At 35.2% G+C, this 27,955-nt stretch overlaps 2 protein-coding genes across 2 annotated transcripts; both read left to right on the top strand.

Annotated features, from left to right (window-relative positions):
* The first annotated feature begins 10,683 nt into the window (after nucleotides 1-10,683).
* On the top strand, nucleotides 10,684-11,707 carry LOC107925339 (WEB family protein At3g51220). Its single transcript, XM_016855993.2, has one exon. The coding sequence runs from the start codon at nucleotides 10,764-10,766 to the stop codon at nucleotides 11,463-11,465; it is 702 nt and encodes a 233-aa protein (XP_016711482.2). The 5' UTR covers nucleotides 10,684-10,763; the 3' UTR covers nucleotides 11,466-11,707.
* Nucleotides 11,708-12,878: 1,171 nt separating this feature from the next.
* Nucleotides 12,879-15,517, top strand: LOC107925340 (nifU-like protein 2, chloroplastic). Its single transcript, XM_016855994.2, is given in 5 exon segments — nucleotides 12,879-13,165; nucleotides 13,248-13,359; nucleotides 13,803-13,904; nucleotides 13,907-14,112; nucleotides 15,237-15,517. Coding segments are annotated over 5 exon segments (696 nt in total). The 5' UTR covers nucleotides 12,879-13,078; the 3' UTR covers nucleotides 15,426-15,517.
* The last annotated feature ends 12,438 nt before the right edge of the window (nucleotides 15,518-27,955 follow it).

Raw genomic sequence — 27,955 nt, 5'->3', positions numbered from 1 at the left:
TTCCACTACGAGTGAAATGACCTACTTCCCCGACGCTTCCAGTCATGGCTTTGGGTTTTTCATCTTCAGGTGTGACGATATTGACATCATATTTCCATGGTACTGCTTTATTGTCCTTGTAGGGGAAAGGAGATGGTACTTCGATTATCAATTTTTGTTTCACCGGCTCCTTCTTCGCATCGTAATAAATTATTAACGGTCGGTCGGCACTATACGAAAAACCTGACGATTATGGTCAGAGGCGTATATTTCTCCTCCATCGGCCTCTTCACCTTTATAAAAGATCTCGATCTCTTTATTATCCATCATGTTTTGAATTACCCTTTTAAATTCCTCACATGACTGAATGTTGTGCCCTATGATTCCATGGAAACCGCAAAAACCTTGACCCTTTTTATTTCTTCCTTCGAATATTCTGTTAAGATGACAGAGCAACCCCTTTTTAGCTAGTACCTCCCAGATTTTCTGCAGAGGTGTTCTTATTTGAAAAACTCATATTCTACTTTGTCGTTTGTCCTCCTCTCCCACTGCGCTCACATTCTCTTCAGCGTGGTTTGGGAATGGGTTCCCGGATGTACCGCCAGTGCCATCAAATCGCAGAATACCCGCATCGATGAGCCCTTGAACTCTCTTTTTGAAGGCCAGACAGTTTTTCTTAAAGTGCCCCTGGTTCCTGGCATGGTATGCACAACTAGCATTTGGGTCGTACCATTTCGGGTATGGAGGTTTAAGGGGTGCCATGTAATGGGGAGATATTAACTGCTTCTCCAGGAGTTTTGGATACAGCTCCCCATACGACACAGGAACAGGGGTGGATTGCTGTTTCTCGAGATTGGGCCTTGTTGGTCTTGGTTCATTTTTGGGTTGGCTTTGAGCGGGTAGAGTGTTTTGTGGGAATGTAGTGACGGGCCTTTGGTTGTTCATGGCGTATACGGGGTAGGAAGGAGGTGGTACTTGGTAGTAAGGGGTCTGAGGAGGAGGAGGAGGAGGATAATTTTGAGGTCGGGGTTGGTTTGGATATGGGTTAGGGGCATAACGGCTTCTCATTCCCACCATGTGGGCTTCTGGTTCTTTCTTCTTCATGGGCGCTACCCTTCTTGAACTTTCTTGACCTTCCATTCTACCGCTCTTGACGGCATTCTCTATAAGCTCACTGGATATTACAATATCCGCAAAGTCTTTCGTGGCACTTCCCACTAGTTTGTCATAAAACGGTGCTTTCAAAGTGTTGATGAAAAGAACGGTTATCTCCGTTTTTGTTAATGGGGGTTCCACTTGGGCTGAGACATCCCTCCATCTCTGTGCATACTGTCTAAAAGTTTCTGACGGCTTTTTCTCCATCATTTGCAAAGTCATCCAGTCTGGCACTATATCCGATACATGCTTGTATTGCTCACAGAATGCTGATGCCAAGTCCTTCCAAGATCGGATCATTTCCCTACTAAGCTGGTTGTACCACCGAAGAGCCGATCCTACTAGACTATCCTGAAAACAATGTATGAGTAGCTGGTCTTCATTCACGTAACCAGTTATTTTTTTGCAAAACATGACAAGATGCGCCTTTAGACATCTCGTGCCATCGTATTTTTCGAAATCAGGCACCTTGATCTTCGGAGGCAGAACTAGATCGGGCACCAAACTGAGTTCTTTGGCACTTAGTGCAGAGAAGGCTTCAGTACCCTCTATTGCTTTGAGTCTTTCCTCTAAGTTCCTATACTTCTCTTGAGCCTCATGATCGTCCGTTCTCAACCTGGCTATTTCCGTTGGATCGTCCAAATCTGGAACAATTGGATTGGCAGGATTAGCCCCAGAATTTGATATGAATATTCCTTGCCCTAAATGAGTACGTGGCACCGGCCGTTGCTCTAGGTCTGTGAGTTCTCCTTGGGTGTACCCTCTTTGTGTTGCGCGGGCGTGTAGTGGAGTGAATCCGGGGGGATAGAGTGGGTCTTGATTGTGATTAACTCTTGACCGAGATTCCTCGATGTTGGGGCTCTGCATGGGTCCCTTTCCTTTAACTAAAGCTGACATCATCTCTATCATCTTGGCCATTTGATCCTTCTGTTCGAGCGATTCTTCTCGTGATCTCACCATTAAGTCTCTCGTCTCTTGCTGTGACCTAGCCAACTGCTCTTTTAATTCCTTTTGGATTCTTTCCATTCTTTCAATCCTTTCATTGAATTCAGCCTCCATTGTTCTAGTTTGCCGACGCGTTTTATACGAGTGGCGTGGTTCCAGATTTGAAGTATTGCAACTGTGAGTTGTACGTTTTAACCTCAGCAAAAGAGTATGGGATATGCAATGAATGAATGGATGCATGAATGAATGCATGAATGTCAAATGAATGTCAGTCATGAATGAATATACAAAAATTTGGTGTTAATTTCAAGATAGCCCCTATTTAGGCATTTCCTTAATCAAAGGAGTCTATTACACAATGTTTCGGTCACTCGTATAATTGACTCCTCCATTAGAAACCCATTTTTAGCGACCAATCTCTAATCAACACCTTCCTAACAAGATGCCTTCGATGCATGATGAAAAATAGAAATACAGACAAACGACCTTGGTTAGCGCAACACATATAAACAGAGAAAAACTGTGGAAAATCTAACAAATTAAGCTACTTGGTCCAGTGGACTTGATTCCCTTGCTTAGAAAGCACAAATGTAAAAGAAATAGAGGTAATGTGCTTTTTCCGTGTACTTATTTTGGTGACTACTAATCGAACGGAGGTTTGGCACGGCTCTAGTTGGATGGCTCGTATGGTTCACTATATGCGGTTTTGGTTCTAGATGGGTATTCGAATCGTCTGCACTGTCATCTACTAAGATTAGTACAGAGCCTCGGTCATGGCCCATCATAGGCTTACGAGATCAATTCGAGGGATTACATTTACTTATGCCTATGCAGAGGGACAAGTTAACTCACGAAAGCATAAGTCATATGTAACCCGAAAGTATTCACTAGCCTGTACGGAGGAACGAGTTAACTCACGAAGGCGTAGCGTTTACTTTCACTTAACAGGGACGGAGCCCGGGTATAGAGCTCATGTTATGCAACAAAAATGCACGTGCACGGTGTGTAGGGAGAAACTTGCAAACCTTTACGTTTTATTTAAAAAAAACTAAACCAAAACTAAAATCACAAAAATTTAAAGCTGAAAAACAACCGGATAAAACAAGTTAGAATATATACAACACGATGCAAATGCATGATTTTTTGAAAACAAAAAATTTGAGGATCATGACTAAATGTTAATTTGAACAAGGAACTTTGAAAATTTTGACAACGCGAGTTTAATTCGACTCGACTCTCAAAAAGGGTCCCCAGTGGAGTCGCCAGCTGTAGCGACGTAAAAAAAATTTCTCTTTCGGTTGGTCGCTAATTGGGGCGATTTATTAAACATTTGAAAACCAACTTTCGATTTTATTAACAAAGGGAGTCGCCACCGATCCTTTTTTGTAGGTGTGATCGGACACCTAATAAAATTATTTTAAAACAAAAAGAAGGCCAAATTTAGGTCTACGTGAAAGTCCAGAGAAAAATTGGGGTTCGGGAGTCAGTTACGCGCGAGGAAGGTATTAGCACCCTCGCGACGCCCAAAATTGGTATCTCATAAACATGTGTTGACTTGATTTTCAAAAATACGAATTCAATTTGACATTTACTCGTGGTCCAATTGAAAAATGGGAATTTTTAGTTTTCGATTTTTTTTATTAGAAAGGGTGTCCCGTTTTTTAACACAAGCCGACAAATTTCACCCAACATAGCGATGAAATCGATGGCTTAATATTAAATCGGTACATTGTCTTATTTTTGAAATTAATTAAAACATGAGAAAAAATATTCCTGAAGTGAGAAATTAAAAATAGATAAAGGACGCAAAAAAATGATATCATTAATGAAAAATATTAACATGGAATACTAGAATATTAGAATAACAATAATAATGATATTTACAAAATAAAAACAAATCATGTACTAATAATAAAATAGGAAAAATGATATATTTGGTAATAATAATATAAAATAATAATATGTACATAAAAGTACATATATATATGCATATAATAAAAGTATGTAATAATAATATCTACAATAAAAGAAAATATTAAGAAACGTACATAAAAAATATATACATAAAAAATTTACAACAATAATATAAAATAATGATATGTACAAATATATATATGTACAAAAAATATGCACTAATATAATAATAGTTATAATAATACTAGCAACAGTAATAATTTGTAATAATAATATATACACAATATGGTATTTAAAATGTATATATGTATATATAATAGTATTTAAGAATATATACATAAGAAATATATAACTAATGGCATTAAAAAATATATACATAATATATATAAAATACATAAAAAAATTATTAACACACTACATAAGTAAATGAAATATAATAATAATACTAAAATAATTAATTTAAATAGTAAAGTAACTAAAAAGAATTAAATTGAACTAAAAACAAAATATTTGGGGCAAAATTGAAATAAAAATAAAAGGAAATGACTATATTGAACATGCATAAAACTGTGGGGGACCAAAAACACAATTAATCCTCCCCTCAAAACATAACATAGCAAGAGGGACTAAATCGCAAAGCGCTACATACTTTAAGGCCAGTTTTTGACAAAAAAAATCATTTTGAAGAGAGAAAGAAAAAAAAAGGGAGAAAGAAGAGAGAAGGGAGGGGGGAAAGGAAATCTGGCCAAGGGGGGCCGGTCACCGGTCGATCGTCGGCCGCCGCCCGTCGCCGGCCACCGCCCACGGTGGTCGGAAAAGGTAAATTTTTTTTTCTTAACAATATATGTATATATAAAGAAAGAAAAAAACAACACAAAAAAAGAAAGAAAAAAGATTTGAAAGAAGAGGAAAAAAACATGCAACCTTTTTATTGATGTTTCTTTTGTGTTCAAAATTTGAAAGGATTTTTGTGTTTGTCTCCTTTTTCAATCTTTGTAAAAATTCCCGCCCTTTACATGATTTTTGAATGGCTTTTTGTAGCCATCTTTTACATGATTTTCTATTATTTGTTTTTCTATTTTGTAGGTGATGGTGGTAGACAATGAATATTAAAAATGGGAGGAAAAATGGGGCAAGTGGAAAAGTGGCTAGGTGGCTAGGGTTTTTTGGTTTTTTTTTGGGGTTAGTTTTTTTTTGGGGGTTAATGGGCTTTTGAATTGGGTTTAATATTTGGGTTTTGTAATGGGTTTGGGTAGATGTAAATGGGTTATGGGTTAAGGGTTTTAGTGGGTTTAGAGGTTTGGTTGGGTTTTGATGTAATCGGGTCCGGGCAATTTGGGCTTCTACAAGTGATGTGTCAAAATATATGCATATAAGAAATTTAATGAAAGTTGAGCCCATACTTGTTTCTTGATATTTATATCAATTATATGACTAACAATGTGATAAGAATAGGTATTAGGGCTCATGATCAATTCGAATAATTATGCTTTGCATAATTATGTTGAATATAGAGAAGCGGTAAGTTAATTAGCTTGTTATACGAATTTATTAAATATTACATGTTTACTTTGTTTTACTTTTTCCCCTAATTAATAATGATTATATAAGCTCCGGTAATAGCTCGTACCCTGTTTCGATGACGGATACGGGTAGGGGGTGTTACAAATTTGGTCCTCAAGCTGCGAAGCTTACTTACTGTCTTCAAGTTCGTGACAGCAAACCATGAGAGTCGTGACATTAGCCCAAAAAGTTTTAAAACTTTACAGTTTAGTCATTGTTAGATCCTGGGATAGTAATGAGCTTTTGTAAGCTCGTATAAGACTCGAAAATGATTGTATATCATATCATACACATGTATTATTCGTATTTAAATGTTTAGTGATTGAAATTGTATATAAATTATCATAATTACTTTGACAATGAATGTGACATCCCATAGCTTGAACCTGATGATCGGGTCGGGTATGAGGTGTTACAAAACACCCTTATATAGTATGAATGTTGAAAATAAATTTGCTTTGATTTGTAACTTTTAAATAATTAATTTATTAACATTAAATTTAAAATCAAATTAAAAGTAATAAATTTTAAAATTGATTACAATTTATGTTTCCAAAATTAAGAAAAAAGGAAATTATGGAATGTAATAATGATAAGGAGATGTATTTGATCTCTAATACCAAATATATAAAATACGTTAAAAAAAAGAATGAACATAAATAAAAAGTGACAAATGCAAAAAAAAATGAAATATAGAAAGACCTGATTAGAAAGTACATTACTCAAGTTTATATTTTTACAGTGAAATTTAATTCAGAAAAAAAATGTAAATTTGACGTCAAATGAAAATTATTATTTAATATCATAATATTATTACAAAATATCAAAAAATAAAAAATACAAAAAAATGGGAAAATTACAAAATTTACAAAAAAAACCCTTCCAATTTCTACAAACATTACAATTTGACCCTTTAAGTTTCTAACTGTGGGATTTGTTGCTTGATCCCTACACCATTCATTACATCCTATTATTGCCATTACTCTTGACTGATTCCACCACGATACCCTCACTAGTTGCACTATTGGCAAGGTACCCACCTACTAGTTAGTCTATCATAACTGACTACAACTCTCATCACTATCCTTATACCTCTCCTTTTTGGCATACCATTGAAAAGAAGATAAAAAACATGAAGGCGGAAGAGGGGATGCTCCTGGAATTGCTCCCCAAACACATACATTCTCTCGGTTCTCTCATCCTTACCAGTAAACACCATTACCTTCCATCTCTCTCGTAAGTACGATCCTCCATTCACCAAGTGTTCATCAAAATCCATCTGCCAATTTTCTCAATTATCATCACCACACCAAAACCAACCCTCGCAAACCCATTCAAGACCTGCGAATCCATCAACTAAACCAATAATCAAAATTAGAGTTTCATTTTGAAAGAAATAGAAAAATTAAATAAAAGAAGAGTGAAAACTCAAGGTTTTAGATTCCATATCTTGAAGGGTTTCAGGTTTGATTTAGAAGATTTGTACGGTGAGAAGTTGATTGTTAATGAAGAGAAGCCCATACTTTAAAATGGTGTTAATCCAACAGTGGACGGCACTGTAACAACTAGGTACAATGGTGTCAAAAAGTATAGTTTCGGGTTTCGTTTTAGTGAACCAAGTCTGAAAATAATTAATAAAAATATTTACAAATTTATGTTATAAATAAATTGAATCAATGATAAGTAATTTAGTTGATTTGAGTATTTAATCTAGTCCAATGATTAAATTAGGAAGTTAGATCACTATAAATTTTAATTTGAAAATAGTTACAGGGACTCAAATTACTAATAGTACAAAAGTCTAAGATGGCAATGAAACATGCCAAATATGTGACTAAAAAATGTGGGTTGTTATATTACAATTATTATTTATTATAAAAAAAATAAAGGTTTAAATGAGTTAAGTGGAAGGAGAAAGAAGATTGTCTTCACCATCCTTCCACGCACGAAAGAAAGAAAAGAAACAAAGCAAAAAAAAAAAATTACTTAGGGTTTTCAAGTTTTAATTCACAAATTGGTTAGTGTAATTTAATACTTTTCTTATAAATTTTATGTTTTTGAGATAGGGGAATCTTAATTTAGTTAACTTGTGTATTAATTTGTAAAACTATTAAGGTTTTAGGAAGTTACCATTAATAATTTATCCATGTTTTCTATGTTAAATTGATAGATTTTTAGTGTATACATGGAAAATGACTAGATTTTGAAGTTAGATTTTAGATTTTTCACTTGGAAAATTAAAGTGGATATCAGGTAGAGTGGTTATGAGATTTTGTAAGAAATCAATAATAGGGGGTCTAAAATAGAAGGGAATAAATTCGGATTATAAATCGACGCTTAGAATGAATAGTTATGTTTGTTTCAATTTTAAGAACTAAATTAAATGAAATGTAAAATTTGTTTCAAATAATAATTGATTGTGAATTATGTTGATTATTTATGGTGTTATTTGTTTATGTTAATTTGTAGTTATCGATGACCTGGTTTCCTCAAGAGTGAAGGAAAAAGCTAAAGTCACCAACAAATAGTTTGAAATTCCCTGTAAGTATTACTAAAACTCAACTTATTATTTATTTTCCCTTTTATTTTCATTGTTAGGTAAGTTGGCAAAACGAAGAAAGTTTCACATGAGTGACTGATTAGAAATACAATATTGAGATTGATTATTGTGATAGAGAGTTAAATTGTATAAAATTTGAAATAGTATAATTTAGTAAAGCTGTGCATTTGGCTTGAACATGAGACGAATCATGCTATGTTTTATATGAAATAACATTCAACGAAAGCGTTGTTGTTGTTGTTGAGATAGAATGAAAACTGCACTGTGAATGAAATTAAACTATGGATTGCTGTAGTAATTGTTGGACAAAGTTTTGAGAATAATTAATGAGTTATAAAATCGAGTAAAAAAATTACTTCGATTATAAGTCTATGAGCGCTAGGCACATTTTTCTTAAAACGTCCCAACCGTGGCTTTCACAATTACTACTTCGGCTAAGTCGATGAGCGCTGGGTGCGAATTGTTTATGTCGAATATACCGATATAGAATTACTTTGACTATTGGTCAATGAGCGTTGGGTGCATTAACCATCGGACCTACTGACAAGCGTTGGACACAATTATTGCTTCGGATGAACCGATGAACGTTGGGCACAATTTGTTTAGTTTAGGACATATCGATGAGGCACTGAGTGCCGAATTATAGTATTTGTAGGATCTGTAAATTAGTTCGAATCCGAGTTATGTATTAGCAAACATAAATGTTGAATAGGAAGAGTGGTTTGATTCAAATTGGTAATGTAATATGATATGACGAAATGAGACAAAATCAAATAAGGTTACATACTTTGTTAGCATAAAGTGTTAATAAGTTCGTTAAAATAGATTGGTTAGTTAAAATATCAAATTTGGTTTATTTGGGATACATGTGTATATTAATGTATTGGATAAACTTTGATATGAAACATACTTGAATTGGTCTAAGAAATAAACAAATCAACTAAGACCAATCATCTAAATTTCATGCTATATTGAGTGAGTTATAATAATATCATTGGAATTATTCATTGTAAGGTTTTGTTTTCATATACAGGCTAGGTGTATTTTGAGATCTTGTACTTAGAGTCGTTAGCATCCAACTTACAAATATTGGACTCAATAAAGTTCGTATATTTTGTTTTGTTTCAAGTTTGCATGTACTTAGTTTTTAGTAAAGTAATTTGGCTATAGTTATGTATGTGTGACATGAAAAATTTAACTTTTGGTTGCAATAACTATTAATATTATTAGTCAATTAAATGGTTTTAATGTGATATGCTTAGTCTGTGGTATATTTCGGAATATCAAAGTGCTGAGAATTAATTTGAGAGATGATTTGAATATGGATATATTGTGAAATCTAAATTTTGCAGAAGGTTTTTACGTAAAATAAATAGAAATACTATTGATATTTTTAAAAAAAATTACCACTACGTTACGATTTCAATAAAGTGAGATAAAAAAGTAGGTCACTTTGACAACTTAACATGACATTTTTTATTCGAATCCTTTAACTGAGTCGAATTTAATGTATCACATGCACAAATCGAGGTTGTGAACTTTGAGCCGTTGCTTTAAAATTGAATAAAATTGAATCTGAGGTTTTATGAAGTGTTGAATCACTTTTTCAACACTTATGATAGTTTCCATGCAGGAATAAAATTGACTATGATAGAACATTTATAAACCTAATTTGCTATTAGGTAAAATATTTGAACTTAGTGCGTTCAATAGCAAAATATTTTTTATCCAATAATAAATATATAATTATTTAAAAAAAACAAAATACGTATCTTAAAATATTAAAATATAATTGTTGTTATGGTATAAAAATAACTTTTGTAAACTTATATAAAAAGTAATTATTATACTTAAATCATGTATATTTATATGAAAAGTTATAAAATAATTAGTAATTATTTGTAATTATATAAAAATAGAGAGTGAAACAATGCTTCAATTATACTCAATTCAATTAGACTCATCAATTATAATAATTACTGAATCATATCACAATTAAGTAATTACAAGAAGAAACCCTATTTATTCATAGGGTTGATCGATAATTATCAAAGTTAAAAACTAATTCTACAAAACCTAATTAATTAAGCCGCCAAAAAAGGCTCACAAGTTTCACCATCGTAAGAGGCTCTCCAAATACCTAAACGATACCACACTTGTGTACAATTGGCAACAGTAAACCATGTTTTTGTACACAATTGAACTCTATGAACTACACCAGAATTTAGTGGGTACTTGATCAATCTAGTTGTTCTCAAACAAACAACAATGAATCGCACTTTTGTACTATTAAACCTTTGATTTTCGGGTTGCAGTGTCCTGTTCGAGTTTTGTCATTACAGTACAAGCACCTAAAATTAAGCAGTTGTCTGATGGAGGAAAGATCTCTAAAGCTAATCATGTCTCCCTGATATCCCGCACGTACGCCATTCAACCCTACCCCAGTAGTTGACCAGTCCATTTCCCGCACCTCCAAGGCTTAACCTTCAAAAAACAATCACTACTACGCTCTCTGTGATCTTTTGTAGTAAAAGCAAAGAAATCTCGAACCAACTCATTATCAAATATATCCCCTCTTTTCCACCATAGTCTACACGCAAAGCACACATACGCACGCACGCTTTTTCATTTGATCTCCAGCTTTTCCATGGAAACCCAAGTCCCAATTCCGTCGTCAAAGCCACCCAAAGATTATCGCTCCAACGTCGACACTTCCCGTCCTTTCCGCTCCGTCAAAGAAGCCGTTGCTGTCTTCGGTGAGCGGCTTCTCGTTGGAGAGATATATACTCCAAAGCCTTACACTTACAGTCGCCCTCCTAGCCAAGAGATCACATGGTTTTCACCTAGTCCCCTAAGCCGTAAAGAAGATGACCCGGAGAATATCCATCATCAAGGGGTTCTTGATACCTTAAAGAAGCTCGAGACTGAGCTGGAGGAAACAAAGGCCGAGTTGAAGTTGCTGAAGGAGAGAGAATCCGAAACCGAAGTTGCATTGGCTTCACTTAATGCTGAACTTCACAAGAACATGTCAAAGTTGGCTAGAGCTGAGGCGGCGGCAGCTAAAATGGCGGCGGAGACAACTACACCCAGAACTGTGAGTATGGAGATGGGAAATAGATCAGAAGATACAGCGAGAGAAGAGGAGAGAAGAAAGGAGTTGATGAAAAGAATGGAGAATAACCCAACCTTGTCTCAGATACTGAGTATAGGTGAGAAAGAAGGGTATTTCGGAGGGAAAAGAGAAAGGAAGTTGATGAAGAAGAAACCCATTGTTCCTCTAGTTGGAGATTGGCTTTTCAAGAAGAAAGGCTCCCCCACTACTCTTCACAATCCTCTTTATGCCTCCTGAAATGCATGTTAATTAAACAAGAAAAAAGATCTCCATCCATCTCATAAAAATGTCTGTTTTACTTGGATTTTTTTTTCTCATTTAATGTATTATTATCTTCGTAATTTGTTCGTATGAAGTGAAACCATTTTGTTTCTAAGTATAAAAGGTAAAATTATGGGAGTTCATGTGTAACATATGGAGAGAGGGTGTCTGTATTTGTCCAATGTAATTAAAGAAATTTATCGGTGTTTCGTTGTTCAGATTTTCTGTCCTACCAATCATTACTAGCTACTATTGAATTTTCCCTTAGTGGTTGTTTATATTGATATGTGGAGAGTCGCAAATAAAAGTTATGAGAATTTGAAAAAGTTATGGTGGAGCTTAGATGAAATTGTAACAGGGAAGAACTTGGACATCTTGATGCAAGTGTTATGGGTTATACTTTCAGTCACGCTTCAAATACGATTCTCGTAAAAGTGAAAATTTTTGTAATATTTTTCTAAGGTATTAAAAAAAATATGTCTGAAAGTAATTCGAAATGAAAAAAAGAATAAGAGAACTAAAAAATCACAAGAAATTATTCTTAATTCAAGAATAACCGCATACAATAAGAAGATTATAAATGAATGGAGAGACATCTATTTATAGTTGAGCTCCCCAAAACTAGCGACATAGATTGTGTTGTATCGACAGTCAAGATTAGAGTCTATTTACCATTAAGAGTATTAAGTGATTTAAATCTATACAATTTTATCATTTTAGGTTTTACTATATTTACTCCGATAACTCTAATTTGACTGAAGTGTTTCATTGGGCTATTAAGACTTCAAGTGGATAAGTTTCTCTTTAAGTTTCACGAATCGGACCAGTTCATGTGGGTTAAATGAGTTCCATTTAATAATTTGATATGTTCTGTGTGTAATGATCACGAGCTTTGATCTGCGGCCCGTGACACAAGAAGGAACTTTAAATAGAGGAAGAGTTTGGTGCGAGTTAAAACTAATGTATGAACCTTTACACTCATCAAAGTAAAAAGGGAAAACTTATATCAACAGTTTGAATTAAGATAAAAAAATTGATTACACTAATAGTAGATAAAAATATCATTTTCTTATATTAGATTAATGAGTAAATTGATTATTTTTATTAAAAAATTATTACTTTGTACTGATAAAAATTGAGGTGGGTGATGAAATAATTATACTAACTATCATATGTGTCTTATGTTGATATACAAAAATAAATTTTTAACAATAGAAAAATAAAAAATGTTTCTAATAATAGAGCGTGTTTGTTATGTAATTTAATATTGATAAATTAATTTATTATTTTTAATAAAAAATATAAAATATAATAAACACGTTTTTATAATTTTTAATAATTTATTTAATTATAAGGAATTAATTTATATTGCACTGATTGAATCGGAATTCAAAAACAGAGGATTTCAGCCACAATCACCAAATAAATACAAATGCAGATAGATTCCAGGCTAAGCTTGAAAAAGTAGAAATCCAATAGAAACGAAAAGTCCACGAAAATTTGGAAGTTTAGAAAGGAAAGAGTGATTAATCACAAATCTATTTCATTATTGATTACTATATATTTTGTAAAATTCAGAAAGGAAAGAGATGCAGGCCATAGTTATTAGCCCTACATATTGCTGCAACGCCCATCAATCCCCAGAACCCTCCTCTTCTCGTCCCCTAACTACCAAGGTTCCTAACTATCTCTCCATATATTTCCTGAAAATTCAGTTTGAATTTTGTATATTGTAATGATAATTTCCAATTTGCCCAGCCCTCTAGCTTCTTTGGCATCCGCGTCTTGCTCGCGAAAGGGCGTAATCCCGCGCGGCGTTGCTCATGGCGTTGTGTGCGGGTCCGATCACCTGCTCTCACGCGCAGGAAAGGTCAGTTTCTTTCGTTTCGATTGGTTTTGTTATAATTTTAGGTTACTATCGAACTCTATTACCTCGGTTGGCTTAGAGACAATTATTTCATCGCAAGTGCTTAGATGTTGATATTTCAGCTTCGTTGACATAAATAACGTAAAGGAGCTGGCTCTTTTTATTTTATCAGTACTCGATTGATTGCTATTGCTTTATTTATTCTTCTCCCTCCGAGTTTCTGGTTGATTATATTAAGATATTATGATAGTTGTTATATTAATTTATCTGCATATGCTGAATGCAAAAGATTCTATCATGTTCATTGCATTTTTCATGAATATTTTTTGAATGGTTAAATCTCCTTTTGATTTATATAGTATATTCTTCCCATTTCCATTTGAATTGTTGAATGTTGGAACTTGTTCTAAATCTGTGGAAGCTTGCTTTGTTTTGAGTCTATGCAGTTGTAAAGGCTGTTGCCACACCTGATTCAGCCTTAGAATTGCCCCTAACTGCTGAGAATGTTGAGAGCGTGTTGGATGAAGTTCGACCCTATCTGATTGCTGATGGGGGAATGTGGCATTACATGAGATTGATGGTAATGTTGTGCGGTTGAAGCTCCAAGGAGCATGTGGCTCATGTCCGAGTTCTGTTACGACAATGAAGATGGGTATTGAGAAACGTTTAATGGAAAAGATACCTGAAATTGTTGCAGTGGAGCCTATAACTGATGAAGAAACTGGCCTTGAGCTGAATGAAGAAAATATTGAGAAGGTAATGTCATTGCAGCCTTATTAGCTCTTAAAATGTGTGTTTTATTTCCATCACTAGCATATAAAGAGGGCTGCCTTTTGCTTTATATTGTTCAGCTAACTAGGAAAAAAGAGATTGAGGGAATTAGCCAAAATTTTGTTTAAATCAATGGAAGCAACAAGATGTGATATAAACCTTGAGGATGTGTGATGTATACTTGGATTTAGACCCTATAGTTCAAGATTTGTTTCAAACCTTTGATGATAACTTTACCATTCTTCTAGCTGAGTGATTATAGAAGATTTTAATACTGAAAAGAAAACAGAACTTGTGACATCTAAACAAGTTTCTCACTGCCAAGGTGTTATAGGTCAAGGGAAAGAGTATAATTAAGAAACTTAAGCTCAAATCTGCAGTATTGATTTCAATCCAGTGCAAACCATGTTTGAGTCCTTCCATTAAGTTGCCAAACATGAAAACTATGATTATTTTCTACCTTATTGTAGCATTTAGATCTAACCATCATGGTAAATCATCTCTTTAGATTAAATAATCTAACTACATAAGTCAAATAGTCAACATTTTTTTCAATTTTGTTGTTTTCTAAATCCAATTAATTTCTAGGGGTTTCCTTTAGATTATTACCCTAGTATTCTTAATCCTTGCAAGATGAGTAGTATAGTTTCTAGTTTTTGGGTAAGCTTTGATGGTCACTTGCTCAAAGTTTAACCCCTCCCCAGAGTACTGCTTGAATTGAGCATATGTCATCTTATCTAAATGACTGTAACCAGGTCTGTGTATGATTTATCTAGTGGTCAACTTATGTTTCCTTTGCTAGTCAAGTCTCAGCAACCTAGCCTTTGTTCCTTTGCGGAATCCATATTAGATGATTGAATATTTGGATGCGTAAGTGCTGTACTGCAAGATTAGTCTAGCGCTTTGCATATTGAGGTCCATGGATTTAGGATGATTGTACAAGATTGTCTTGATGGTTGATTGGCCTGTTTTTGGTATGCATCTCTTGGTTTGTTAGTTCCATTTGGAGCTAAATATTTATGTAAAAATATTGTGCATTGCGAATCTTGGTATGCACTTGAAGAAGTTAGGTAGGAATGTTAAGTTTATGAACTTGTATGTGATCCCAGGTACTTGAAGAGATTAGGCCCTACCTGGTGGGGGCAGCGGGTGGATCTCTTGAATTAGTTGCCATTGAGGAGCCAATAGTGAAAGTTAGAATCACGGGTCCTGCAGCAGGGGTCATGACTGTTAGAGTGGCTGTTACTCAAAAATTGCGAGAGAAAATTCCCACCATCGCTGCGGTTCAACTTCTATGATTTAGATTCAAGAATTTCGATCAACAAATAATGCATTTATTGTCAGGCATGTAAAACTTGTATGAATAATATGAATTCCATTTCTTGGTGTATCTATATCTATACTATTCTTTTTAACGGTCTTACCAACTTAGTGGGGAAATTATCCAAAAACTAATTTCTTTTTTCAAAGTTACAACTATTACTATTATGTTTTGGGAAAATGCTTGGAACATTGATAATAGAGTTTTTAAACTCCACAAGTAGGGGTTGATAAGTATTCTATATGAGTATAGTAAAATATTTAAAAAAAATATTTGAAGGTAATTTTTTAAGGGTGAGTTTGGATGAGTGGTGCATTTAGTGTAAAAAAAGCAATAGTGGTGAGATTAGATATTGTAGTGCGAGACAAAAAGTAAGCTAAACATAACGGATCACACCCAATCGTCCATCCTAAGACTGTTTGTAGAATAAAAAAAATATACTGTTAGTGTACTAAATATTTACTTGTATGTTTTAAATATTTTTTTTTGTTTTTTTAGGATACTTTTGGATAAAAAACTTTTAAATTTGAGAGATTTTCAAAATACTAGTATTTGTAATTATTTCGTTTTGAATCTTTTAATAAATAATTTTTTGTAAAATTAAATTACTCAAATATTATATTTAAAATTTCAAAACTTATAATTTATAATTTAATTTCGGTTATTAATTTTTTTTTTAAAAATTACCCCTACGTGAACAAATTAGATTGCTAACAGTGATGCGGTTCAATTTTTATGAACAAGGCAATGTAGCTATCAGAGACTGACCCTGAATTATTATGGTATAGATATAGTTTCTAGAAAGTAGGAAGATTTTGGATACTTTCCTCTGAAGTTGTAGAAAGTAGAAAAATTTTCTACCAAAAAAGAAAAAAGAGTAGAAAAATTAAGCTTCATTAATTAAAGACCAACGGCTGAGGATAATTGACTTTGTTCAACGTCGGCGGTCTCCATGTTGCTTTTGATTGTGCGGTCTTTTATCCTCGTTCATTGCTAACGTCCTTTGCACCATTTTCAGTCCACTCTCTATTTTGAAAATTTGACCCTTCGACGTTATCCACTTCATTCAAATGATTTGAACGGGACTTTTAGTTTGTAGAACTAATAAAAAGAGCCATTGAAGACAATCGTGCGATACCGTTCGTAGTCCACGACACGGTCGCGCGGTAGCGTTGGTAAGTCTAAAACGTTATTTAGTGACACAATTTATATCACTTAAAAAACAACTCTATATATTAACTGAAGAACTTAGCGGATAATTAGGGTCACCAACAAATTTAATGGAGCTCTTCTCAAAGAAACTAACTCCAACCGACTGCCTCAAAAGGTTGTCCATCCCAAGCAGGGTATTCACTTCCTTTCCTCAGTTCCATGGTGGTCATGCCGTGAAGTTGCTAGTCAGGTACGAAGCCATGGAATGGCCGCTTGTGTGCACCACTCGTAAAAAAGGGCGCTATAAAAAACCAGTTATCTCTAGGGGTTGGAGAAGGTTTGTTCTTGGGAACGGCTTGAATGTTGGTGATCATCTTACATTTCACAAGGAGGAAGATGATAATTCAAGTTCCTTGCATTTTAGGGTTGAATTGAAGAAAGCAACCAACCCATCTACGACTACTACTCCTTGCAAAAGCAAATCAAAATACAGTAAGGAAGGAGACAGACAAGTATTGAATAAGCAGTTTGGTGCCATTGTTACTATTGATCATCATAAAGGAGACCATAAGTATTTCAAGCATTTTGGCTTATCTGACGGCGGCAATGGCAGACTTATTGATAGTAACGATCAAGCTAGCCTTAGAAGTGATTGTGATAAAGAAAAGAGAGCTGCCATAGTACCTGAGCATTTGAATCTCAGTCAATCTATATATGAGAGTCATGTTAATTTAAATTTGAGCTTGGGCAACCAATATTAAAATTAATTATATATGTTGTTTGATGGGGTTATCAATTGCATTTTCAATGTGAATTCTGTTGTTTATTAATTAACTTACGTAGGATTTTAGTGTTAGAAAATATGAACATCACATATATAATAAGATAATTACATGTTATTATTTACTATGATGATAACTTTAGCCTAAATTAAAAGTGATCTAATTTACTTAAAATTTTATTGGGCTTTAATTATTAAATAAAGTATCGGTCAAATATGTGTAAATACTCTAGTAATTCCCTGAATTACATACAAGATATCTTTTCTAATATCCCATCCTTAACAAAGAGAGAGCAAATACTCTCTGAATTTCTTATGTGTTAATTTGGAAGGTCAAATCCTCAAGATTCGTAGATTTCAAGGAATTCATGGATTCAGTCAAATCCCCAAGATCTATAGATTTTAAAGAATTCATGGATTCAAGTAGGCTCCCGCATCTAGTTTTGTTCTTGATTTATTCTTGATTATTTGACATGATAGATCCTGGTTATTAAGTTTTATTTCAGAATTATTTTACAAATCTAACAAGTGGCATCCGAGCTTTGTCATGTTGAATCATTGAGAATGAATTGATTCTTTATTATTTTTCAAAACCATTTTTTATTTTTTAAAAAATAAAAAACTTCTGAATAAGATGTAGTAATTAAATGAAATGTATTTTATTTAAAAGGATAATTTGTGAATAAAATCCTTATGTTACCGAATAATAAAAACACAAATGCACTAAAAAGCACAATAGTTTCACAACATTTTAATATTTAACGCTAATATCGATAATCAAGAGGAAAGAATAACAATGTAAAGTAACTAATAACATGAATAATATAATGATAATAATAATGCTAACAAAAAAACCTAAAAGTGATAATAATAATAATAACAAAGTCTAAATTTCACAAAAATGAGCAAATAAATAAAAAAGGCATAATTAAGGGAAATATAAAAAGATCAAATATGAAAATAGAATAAAAAATATAAGATAAAAAATATATGAAAAATTTTAGAAAAATGATAAAACAATTTTAAAAATAAATAATATGGTACACTTTTTAAAATAAAATACAAAATAATTTAAATTTAATAATATATACAAAATAAAACAATATAATGATTTATAATGAAACAATTTTAATGTAAATAATAATAAAAAATGAATAAAAGAATTTAAAAGTATATATAAAATATTGAAATAAATAAATAACCAATTAAAAAAAGAAAAAAAAGGATTAAATCAGAACAAAGAATGAAAATCAGGGGTAAAAACTCAAAGAAATAAGTGGATAAGAACCAAATTGAAACGCGTGCCGCATCGTAAGGATCAACTGGGCAATTACGCCCTATCGCCAAAACGACACCGTTCCAAAATCCACCCATAAATTTTAAAACAACAACATGATTTCAGGGCCAAATTTTAAAACAAAATAAACAAATTTGAAGAGTCAAGAAAAGAGGAAGAGCCAAACGCGTAAATTTCCCATCAGAGTAAAAACATGCGGATCCCCCAGCGAGTCGGGTCGCGCACGCGGGTCAGATGAAATGGCGCCGTTTTGGCGCCTGGAGTTTAGGCCCAAAACTGTTTCATTTCAAATGTCTTTAAAAGCCATTTTTTTAAAATTTCATTTTCTTCATTCCTCTTTAAAAAAATAGAAAAAAAAACTCTCAACTCTCTCCCCTTTTCTAACTCCGGCCATGGCTTCAGCCGTTGGGCCTCCGTCCGCCTGTCGTGCTGATCGCAGGCCACCAGCGACAGTGCCGCTGTCCGCAGTGGCTTGAGAGCTAAAAAGTCGCCCTTCTCGAACCCCCATTTGCATAGAAATAGATTTAGGACCTAAAAATCCCTAAACCAAACCCCAAAACCCTTAAAACAACAAGATTTTTGACCCTTGGCGTCTTCCGCTGTGGCTTCAACCGGATCCCCAGGGATCAGTCAGCCTCTGGCTAGAGAAGCGACGTCGATGATTTCGACGCCAAACAATGGGTAAAAATCCTTCATTTTTTACGTATTTGCGTGGTAAATTCAAAATAAAAAAGAAAAATAAAAAACAGAAAAGGAACAAATGAACCACCTTTGAAGTGTATTCGATTTCTCTATATTAATTCTATGTATGCGTCTGTTAGTAAAAAAAAAGAGTATATTAGGGCTCTTTTTATAGCCGAAAAAATAAAAATAATTATACTTTTATTGCTTTTGTTGCTATTTTCTCGCCAGGTATCGCGGTGGTGCAGGCGTGTTGACGTGGATACACTAGTGGTACAGGCGTTAGAAGCCCGAGTGACGTGGGACGCGAGGGTGGCGAAGACGGCGGTGCACCTAGGGCTAGGGTTTCCAGTTGGCTGAAAACTTGTTTGAGTTTTGGGCCGTTTGGGCCTTGTAATTTTTTTTGTATTTTGGGCTTAAAAACCAAACTGCTCTTAATTTATTTAGTTTGTTTTATTAGTTGTTGGGCCCCAGGCAAATTGGGCCTACTACATCCGCCCCTCTTTGCTCCTTGTTGTGTAACGAGAATGGAGCAAAGACTTTTAAGAAGGACCAACTTTGCCCGGCCTCCTCGGGTATCGATATCTTTGGTGCTCCTTTTCTTTCAGGTAGCCTCTTTCCCCAAACCACTGCAACTTCAGGGGAATAGGAATTGGTGTTTCAATTTTCCCCACTGCATCTTCATGGAGATAAGTTATGTAGCTTGTAACTTTGGTCTATTCCACTGCAACTCTAGGGAAATAAGATTTGTTATCTTCAGTCTGCTCCGCTGCAACTTTAGGGAGATAAGGCTGGTGGCTTCAATCTGCTCCACTGCAACTTCAGGAAGATAAGATTCACTGTAATTTGTAGTTTTAATCTGTTCCACTGCTCCACTGTAACTTCAGAGAGATAAGGTTTGTGATTTGTAGCTTTAATCTGCTCCACTACAACTTCAGGGAGATAAGATTTGCTATCTTCAGTCTGCTCCACTACAACCTTAGAGAGATAAGATTAGTAACTTCAACCTGCTCCACTTCAACTTTAGGAAGATAAGGCTGGTGACTTAAATCTACTCTATTACTGCTTCATGAAGATAAGACCCACCATCTTCGATCCACTCCACTGCTACTTCGGGGAGATAAGATGTATAATCTTCAGTGTACTCCACTACTGCTCAGGGAGATAGGACTGGTGGCTTACATTTGCTTCCCTACCATCTTGGGAAGATAAGATTCGATGTCTTCAATCTGCTCCACTATTACTTAGAGAGATAAGATCCGTAATCTTCAGCTTACTCCACTGCTGCTCAGAGAGATAAAGCTAGTGGCTTAAATCTGCTCCATTGCTGCTTCATAGAGATAAGATTTACCATCTCCGATTTACTCCATTGTTATCTCAGGGAGATAAGATCTACAATCTTCAGCATGCTCCTTTGCTACCTCAAGGAGATAAGGCTGATGGCTCAAATCTGCTCCCCTGCTACCTCGAAAAGATAAGATTTACTATCTTTGATCTGCTCCACTTCTATCTCAGAGAGATAAGATCTACAATCTTTAGCCTGCTCCTTTGCTATCTCAAGGAGATAAGGCCGGTGGCTCAAATCTGCTCCCCTGCTACCTCGGCAAGATAAGATTTACCGTCTTCGATCTGCTCCACTGCTATCTGCTATCTCAGGGAGATAAGATCTACAATCTTCAGTCTGTTCCTTTGCTATCTCAAGGAGATAAGGCTGGTGGCTTAAATCTGCTCCCCTACTATCTCGGGAAGATAAGATTTGCCGTCTTCGATCTGCTCTACTGCTATCTCAGGGAGATAAGATCTATGAATTCACCGATGTTGCTACACCGTCCTCTAGGGGACATGTCCTGTAGACTCGGTTTCATATGCCTATGTTTATGCCAAATGATTGGGATGTTATGATCAGAATGAATCAGATACTCCTAACCAAATATGTTATGAATGATATGAATGCAGAAATGTCATGAGAATGATTCCTTTTTAAATGCTTAAGGTGTTATCTCCCACAGAAACAATCCATTTTGGTCAACTAATTTGCCTCACTGTAACTTTAGGGTCCATTTCACTATACCTCTGAGACCTAAAGTTTGTACCATCTTCAAACTTTCCCCTGCAACTCAGGAGTATAGGATCTGAATCCTTTTAATCAATTTGGTCTATTAGACCATTCCCTGGGCATCATGACCAGATGTGTACACCTGATATTTGCATGAATGAGGAATATCATTTTTCTTTTCTCGAGAATGAATCCCCTTTTATACTTGGGTTGAAATTGCTCATTTTCGTCATTGATGCAATGTCTTGTCCTCTTGTTCAACCGATATCTTTGACTGAAAATCTGAAGAGATAATCTCAATTTAGACTCAAATATTTCCAACCCTTAAACAATAGTCTTGTTTCAGGTTCTTGCACTGTTTAGAAACTTCTAAAGTAATATGCAAAACTCTTTTTGTAAAAGTGATTAATCATTATTTCAATACGAAAAAATTTAAAAAGATTATAAAGATGGATAAAACTGAAATTTATTAGGAACAAAATCTGAAACAAATAGATTAATTAAAGAAAGCAAACATTGCCGGAATACAAAAATAGGTAAAGGGAAAAAACAAGTGCCCCAAGTATCGTAGCCTGAGCTTCTCCGTACGAACTCTTCGAGGACCATTTTAAGCTTAATATGTGCCTAGGAGATCTAGAGTACTTTGTCGATGCCCCAAGACGTAGCATGCTTCCTCCTCATTAATTCAAGCATAGCAAGACTACCACATGCCTCACCTTCGATCGAAATTTGAATTGCCCTTTTTAGGTTTTCAATTCAAAACCCCTTTGGTCTCAAGGCGCCTTTTGCGAGTTTTCACCTTAGCCTCTCCATTTTCTCCTTTTTTTTCCAAGCGCCCGTTGCGGGTTTTCGCCTTGGCCTCTCCCTTTTTAGGTGAAGTACTTCTTGATTGAATCTGAATTTACGGGATTGGGTAAGTCTTTACCATCCATCTCGGCTAACATTAGTGTTCCTCCAAAAAAAACCTTTTTTACCACATAAGGTCTCTCCCAGTTTGGCATCCACTTCCCTCTGAAATCTTTTTGCAAAGGGAGGGTCTTTTTCAATACCAAGTCCTCCTCATGGAACACTTTGGGCGAACCTTTTTGTTGTAAGCTCGTATCATTCGCTTCTGGTACATTTGACCATGACGGATAACCTTTAGCCTCTTTTTTTCAATCAAGTTCAGTTGATTATACCGGGATTGGATCCATTCTGCTTCGTCCAGCTTCAACTCTGATAAAACCCAAAGAGAAGGAATTTCGACTTCAGTGGGCAAAACTGCCTCCATCCCATAAACCAATGAGTAAGGTGTTGCCTCTGTAGAAGTTTTGACAGATGTTTGATAGGCATAGACAGCAAATGGTAACTTTTCATGCCAATCCTTGTAGGTCTCAATCATTTTCTCCACGATCTTCTTGATATTTTTATTAGCTGCCTCAACTGCACCATTCATTTTCGGGCGATATGGTGAAGAGTTGTGATGCTTAATTTTGAACTGACTGTAGACCTCCGCTATCACGTTGTTATTCAAATTCAATGCATTGTTAGATATAATCCTTTCTGGCATGCCATATCGACATATGATCTCCTTCTTCAAGAACTTGCTGACTGCCGACTTTGTGACATTGGCTTATGAAGCAGCTTCTACCTATTTGGTAAAGTAATTGATGACCACAAAAATGAATCGATGTCCATTAGAATCTTTTGGTGAAATCAGCCCAATGACATCCATGCCCCACATAGAGAAAGGTAATGGATAAGTCATAATATGAAGAGGTGAAGGAGGCAAATGAATCTTGTCTCCATAGATTTGGCACTTATGGCACTTCTTGGCGTAATTGATGCAATTTTCTTCCATTGTGGACCAGTAATACCCGAATTTCATGATTTTCTTGGCCATTGTGAAACCATTGGCATGCGTCCCGCAGACACCTTTATGGACTTCTTCTAGAATTTTCCTAGCTTCAACAGCGTCAATACATCTTAGCAGCATCTGATCGTTCCACCTTTTATACAGAATCTCCTTGTCTAAGACATAGTCATTGGCCAACCTCCTCAACGTTCTCTTATCATTTTCAGTTGCCTGATCAGGACATTCACAATTCTTCACATATCGTAGAATATCATGATACCAATGATAATCATCTCTCTCTCTTCTTCTTCATCGATATTGCAGCAATGAGTTGGAGCCTCACAAATACTTGTCTGGATCGACTTCTGATCATTCGTGATCACAATAAGTTTTATAATTTTTATAATTGACCGTTCTTGAAAGCTAACTATTATCACGATGAAGGAAAACGCACCTATCGAACAGTAGTATAGTTTATAGCAAGACCAGAATGTTGAACCCAAAGGAACTAAAAGTACTAGTATTAACTCTATTTTTATTATCTAGCCTAAAAATAAAGGGGTTTGTTTATCTAAACTAATTAACTAAACTAAGAATGCACAGGAAGAGAATTGGGGAAATACTTTTGGAAAAACTGATTGATTTACACAATACCTAAGGGAAAAATCCACCTAGACTTCACTTGTTATTTGACTCTGAATTAGACGATTTATTCACTTGACTTGTTCTGTAGAAATCCCTAATTTATATTATTATCTCTCTCGATACTAACAACATCTAACCCTAGGTTGATTAATTGAAATCTCTTTCTAATTAAAACCCCTAGTGTTGCATTAACACGATCTATGGATTCCTTTATTAGGTTTCACCCTAATCCGGCAAAATTATGTCACCCTATCTCTAGGCGTGCAATCAACTCCGCTTAATTATGCTAGATCTACTCTTAGACAGGGACTTTTACTCCTCTGAATAAGCACATCAATACTTGAATCGATATCTGAGAATATCAAAGCAAGAATTAAGAACACATAATTAAGAACAAATTAAATATTTATCATATAATTCAGAAAATAATAACAAGATCCGTCTTAGGTTTTATTCCCCTTAGGTATTTAAGGGATTTAGTTCATAATTGTAAAATAAAACATCTCAGAAGAATAATGATAACAAAACATAAAGAAAACCCAAAAACTCTTGAAGGGAATTGAAGGGAGATCTTCAGTCTTGAAAGAGGATCCGGCTTCTGAGATGGATCAATCGGCTTTCTTCGAGTAATTTGTTACTTCCTACTTTGTGTGTGTCTTGAGTGCCCCTAACTAGGGTGTTTTAAATAGGCTTTAAAGTGATTTCAACCCTCAAAAGTGGCCTTTTCTAAATAGAACTAAACTTGGGCTCGACAAGGACACGCCCGTGTATGATTGCTTCAAACCGTGTTAGAGACTGTTAAATAGAAACGGGCGTGTGGTTTACTTGTATGAAGAAGTCCAGGCTGTGTTGATTTCCCATGTTGGCCCATTTTCTCCGTTTTCGACCCGTTTCTCACTCTTTTTACTCTCCTGTGTTCACCTAAGTATAGAACATAAAATTAAAGGATTAGGAGCATCGAATTCACCAAGTCTAAGGATAATTCATCCAAAAACGTGTTAAGCATGGGGTAAAAATATGTATAAATTGCGGTTTATCAAATACCCCCACACTTAAGCGTTTTCTTGTCCTCAAGCAAAATCCTTAACTTACAATCAAAATAAGTTCTTCTCAATTTATAATTCCTATCAATAATATCTCAAAATAATCCATAAGTAGTCATACATTGAAAATTTAACTAGAAAAACATCAAAGTTTCAAACATTTCAAGTTGAGCATTTTATTATGAAAACATAGGTGTCTCCCCTCATCTAAGTAATTACCTTTGATTCGAAATATCATAGAATTCAACATCTTCACTAAAGATTCACTCAAATCACTCGAGGTGTTTAAGGATAACAAGTTAAGCACTCAATAGTCAATATGAAAAGTTATTACCATAGGCTTGCATGAAAATCAAATCTCCACCACTATATATTGAGATGATACATCAATCAAAAGGTCTTTAGAGGGTTGTAACGTGGCTTTGGTTAGGGGGTGTGGTCATAAGATGAAAAAGAAGGTTAGTATGGAGATTGAATTGAAAAATTACCTAACTAGAAAAGTACTAAAACTAACAATTTACATTCCTAATTGGATGATCCTAAAATTGAGCTTTTCTTCATGGATGACATCGTTTTAATCCAAGCATTACATAATAATAATTTTTTTTAAAGAATAAATCAAATATATAGAACTTTGTTAGCTATCAAAAATAAAACATAGCTAAGTAATTTATTCAAATCAAATCTCGACAAAAATAGGGATTAAATTAATTGAGAGGATTTAAACAATAATGGGTTATGGGTTAATATTGAGGGTAAATCAATGAATGACTTGTTAGGCTCAAGGGGATTCACTAAGGGTTAATTATGAAGGTAGGCTTTTATGGAGTGAGTGAGTTAAACCTAAATGCCTTTATCATTTCAACATATCAAATCAAAGGTGTGGCTTTGACATGCATAATCAAGCAAGTTCTAGAATAACAATTCAATATTGACACACTCATAATAAAAGTGAGCATGAAAGAAATAATATATGCTCTAAAGGCTCAAGATCTCACAAAAATTATGACTTTTTGATGTTTAACCTGTGAATTTCAACTCAAGATAATACCTAAACTTAGGGTAAACAACCTAAAAAATTTTAATTTTCAAAAATCGACTTATCATGCTTGATTCTCTAATTCCTTAAAGTTTAAATAATCAATGCATAAATGCCTATATTTTAATTCAAGACATATCAATAAAAATCTTAAATTAATCAAAATTCATTCTAATAATGATATGAGAAGATCACATGAGAATAAGACAAAATTTAGGGATTTTTCTGATAATGATATAAATAACCCCCCCACACTTAAGATGTACATTGTCCTCAATGTACAAAGATAGATATATTGAAAAATATAGATAAGATCATAAGATAGGGAGAGAAGTGAAACTTCCTGAATGTGGATGGAATCCTTGACTTGAGTCATGGAAAGTAATCGGCAAAGGCAATGATAAGATTGGAGGAGGATACTCTGGTGGTTGTAGGGGTTGGGTTCCACAACCACAGTGTTCAGCGAAGAGGTTATTGTTGTGGTTGGGCAGGACATGGTAGTCGTGGAGAACCTTTTCCAGTGGAGTTTCAAATTCCTAAGTAATAGTGAGCTTTGGAGCTCTTTATAACTGCGATAGAATCAATAACTCTTTAGGAAATAGAAAGAAGCATAATTACTCGTAAAGAAATGGTCGAAAACATGAATTGTTCAATAAAAATATAAATTCTAAGGATAAAGTAAAAAAAATTAAAGAAATAAAATAAAATAAAAAGTAGTTTTAAAAACAATAAAAATAATAAAATAAAAATAATAAATAAAAGTCTTTAAACATCTTCATCGCCAGATGGTTCGCGAGGTGGGGGTGGCGATGAGATGTGAAGATGCTGACAAATTTGATGTAGTGTTGCATCAATGTGATCAAAGCGCTGAAAACATTGCTGCTCGAATCGAGTGAGACACTCAGAAATGTCAGAGTATGAAGCCACCGCATGAACTGAACAATGAAAAGGTGGTGGCTGCGATGGTGGGTCCTCGTGACGTGGAGGGACATCGTCAGTAATATCCTCTTGTCCTTCTACTCTGCTGACTGGACAAGACGATACTGAGGAGGATCAGTTCCACGTCGTGGCTCGATTATCTTCATATGCAACATACTCGAGATGCTCTGTGGGGACATCTGACCGATGAGAGTGAGGGAGGATGATTGCACCGTTGTGTTGAGGAGGCCAAAGTACCGTGCCAGTCGAGTCACATAGGGGCCAATGAAAATGACTCCCTTTCTATGCCGCTCTGTCTGATGGAGAATGGTAAGGGCGATGAAATAGGCAAGATCGAAGACGTGTCCATGTGCCATACTCCATAGAAAGTAAACGTCGTGAGTGTTGACGACGCCGGTGCTCTCTCGTCTTCCTGTCAGAGTGTGAGCTAGAATGGCGTGTAAGTACCTCAGGGATGGGGCGAGAGCCGATACTTTAGAACGGCTAGGGTCACACGAAGCCGAAGCAGGGACTAGGGCCTTCCAGTACTTTGAAGGCGAATAGTAGATGTGGCGATGGAGGCTGCCGAAATTGTCGTTGTCCATGAACTCCTCCGTGTAAAGTTCTAGCGCGAATCTAAACTTAGGTACGCTCAGCTGGTGAACCAGACCACCAAGACAGAACTGGACCGTTCCAGGATCGTCGAACTTTATCATGACGACTTGAAGATGGAAGGTCGCGCAGAGTTTGAGTGTGAGTTCAAGGTACGACGGCTCGATGATCTCGAAGAAAAGCCCCCATGGGTCAGTTGTCAAGAGGGCTCGGACCACGTCATCCAGTTGTATTTGTTCAAGTGCAGCCCAGTCAATGCAACGGCCCACACCTAGGGGTCGAGCCCGTAGTATCTGAAAAAGTTCCTCTTGTGCTCCCAATGGAAATTGGAGGAATGGGTGTCTGATCTGAGTAGTAAGACTCGAAGATGACGCTGCTCATTTCCTATTCTTCGAGGCGGGGACAACGGTTTTCTTTCCCCGCAGATTTGACATGGTATCTGCAATGAA

The sequence above is a fragment of the Gossypium hirsutum genome, chromosome A01 (genome assembly GCF_007990345.1).
Source record: "Gossypium hirsutum isolate 1008001.06 chromosome A01, Gossypium_hirsutum_v2.1, whole genome shotgun sequence".
Lineage (NCBI taxonomy): Eukaryota > Viridiplantae > Streptophyta > Magnoliopsida > Malvales > Malvaceae > Gossypium > Gossypium hirsutum.
This window is presented reverse-complemented; position numbering and strand designations above follow the sequence as displayed.

Bases quoted from the DNA above. Each gene is read 5' to 3' on its own strand.
- LOC107925339 (XM_016855993.2), top strand. From the start codon at position 10,764: ATGGAAACCCAAGTCCCAATTCCGTCGTCAAAGCCACCCAAAGATTAT.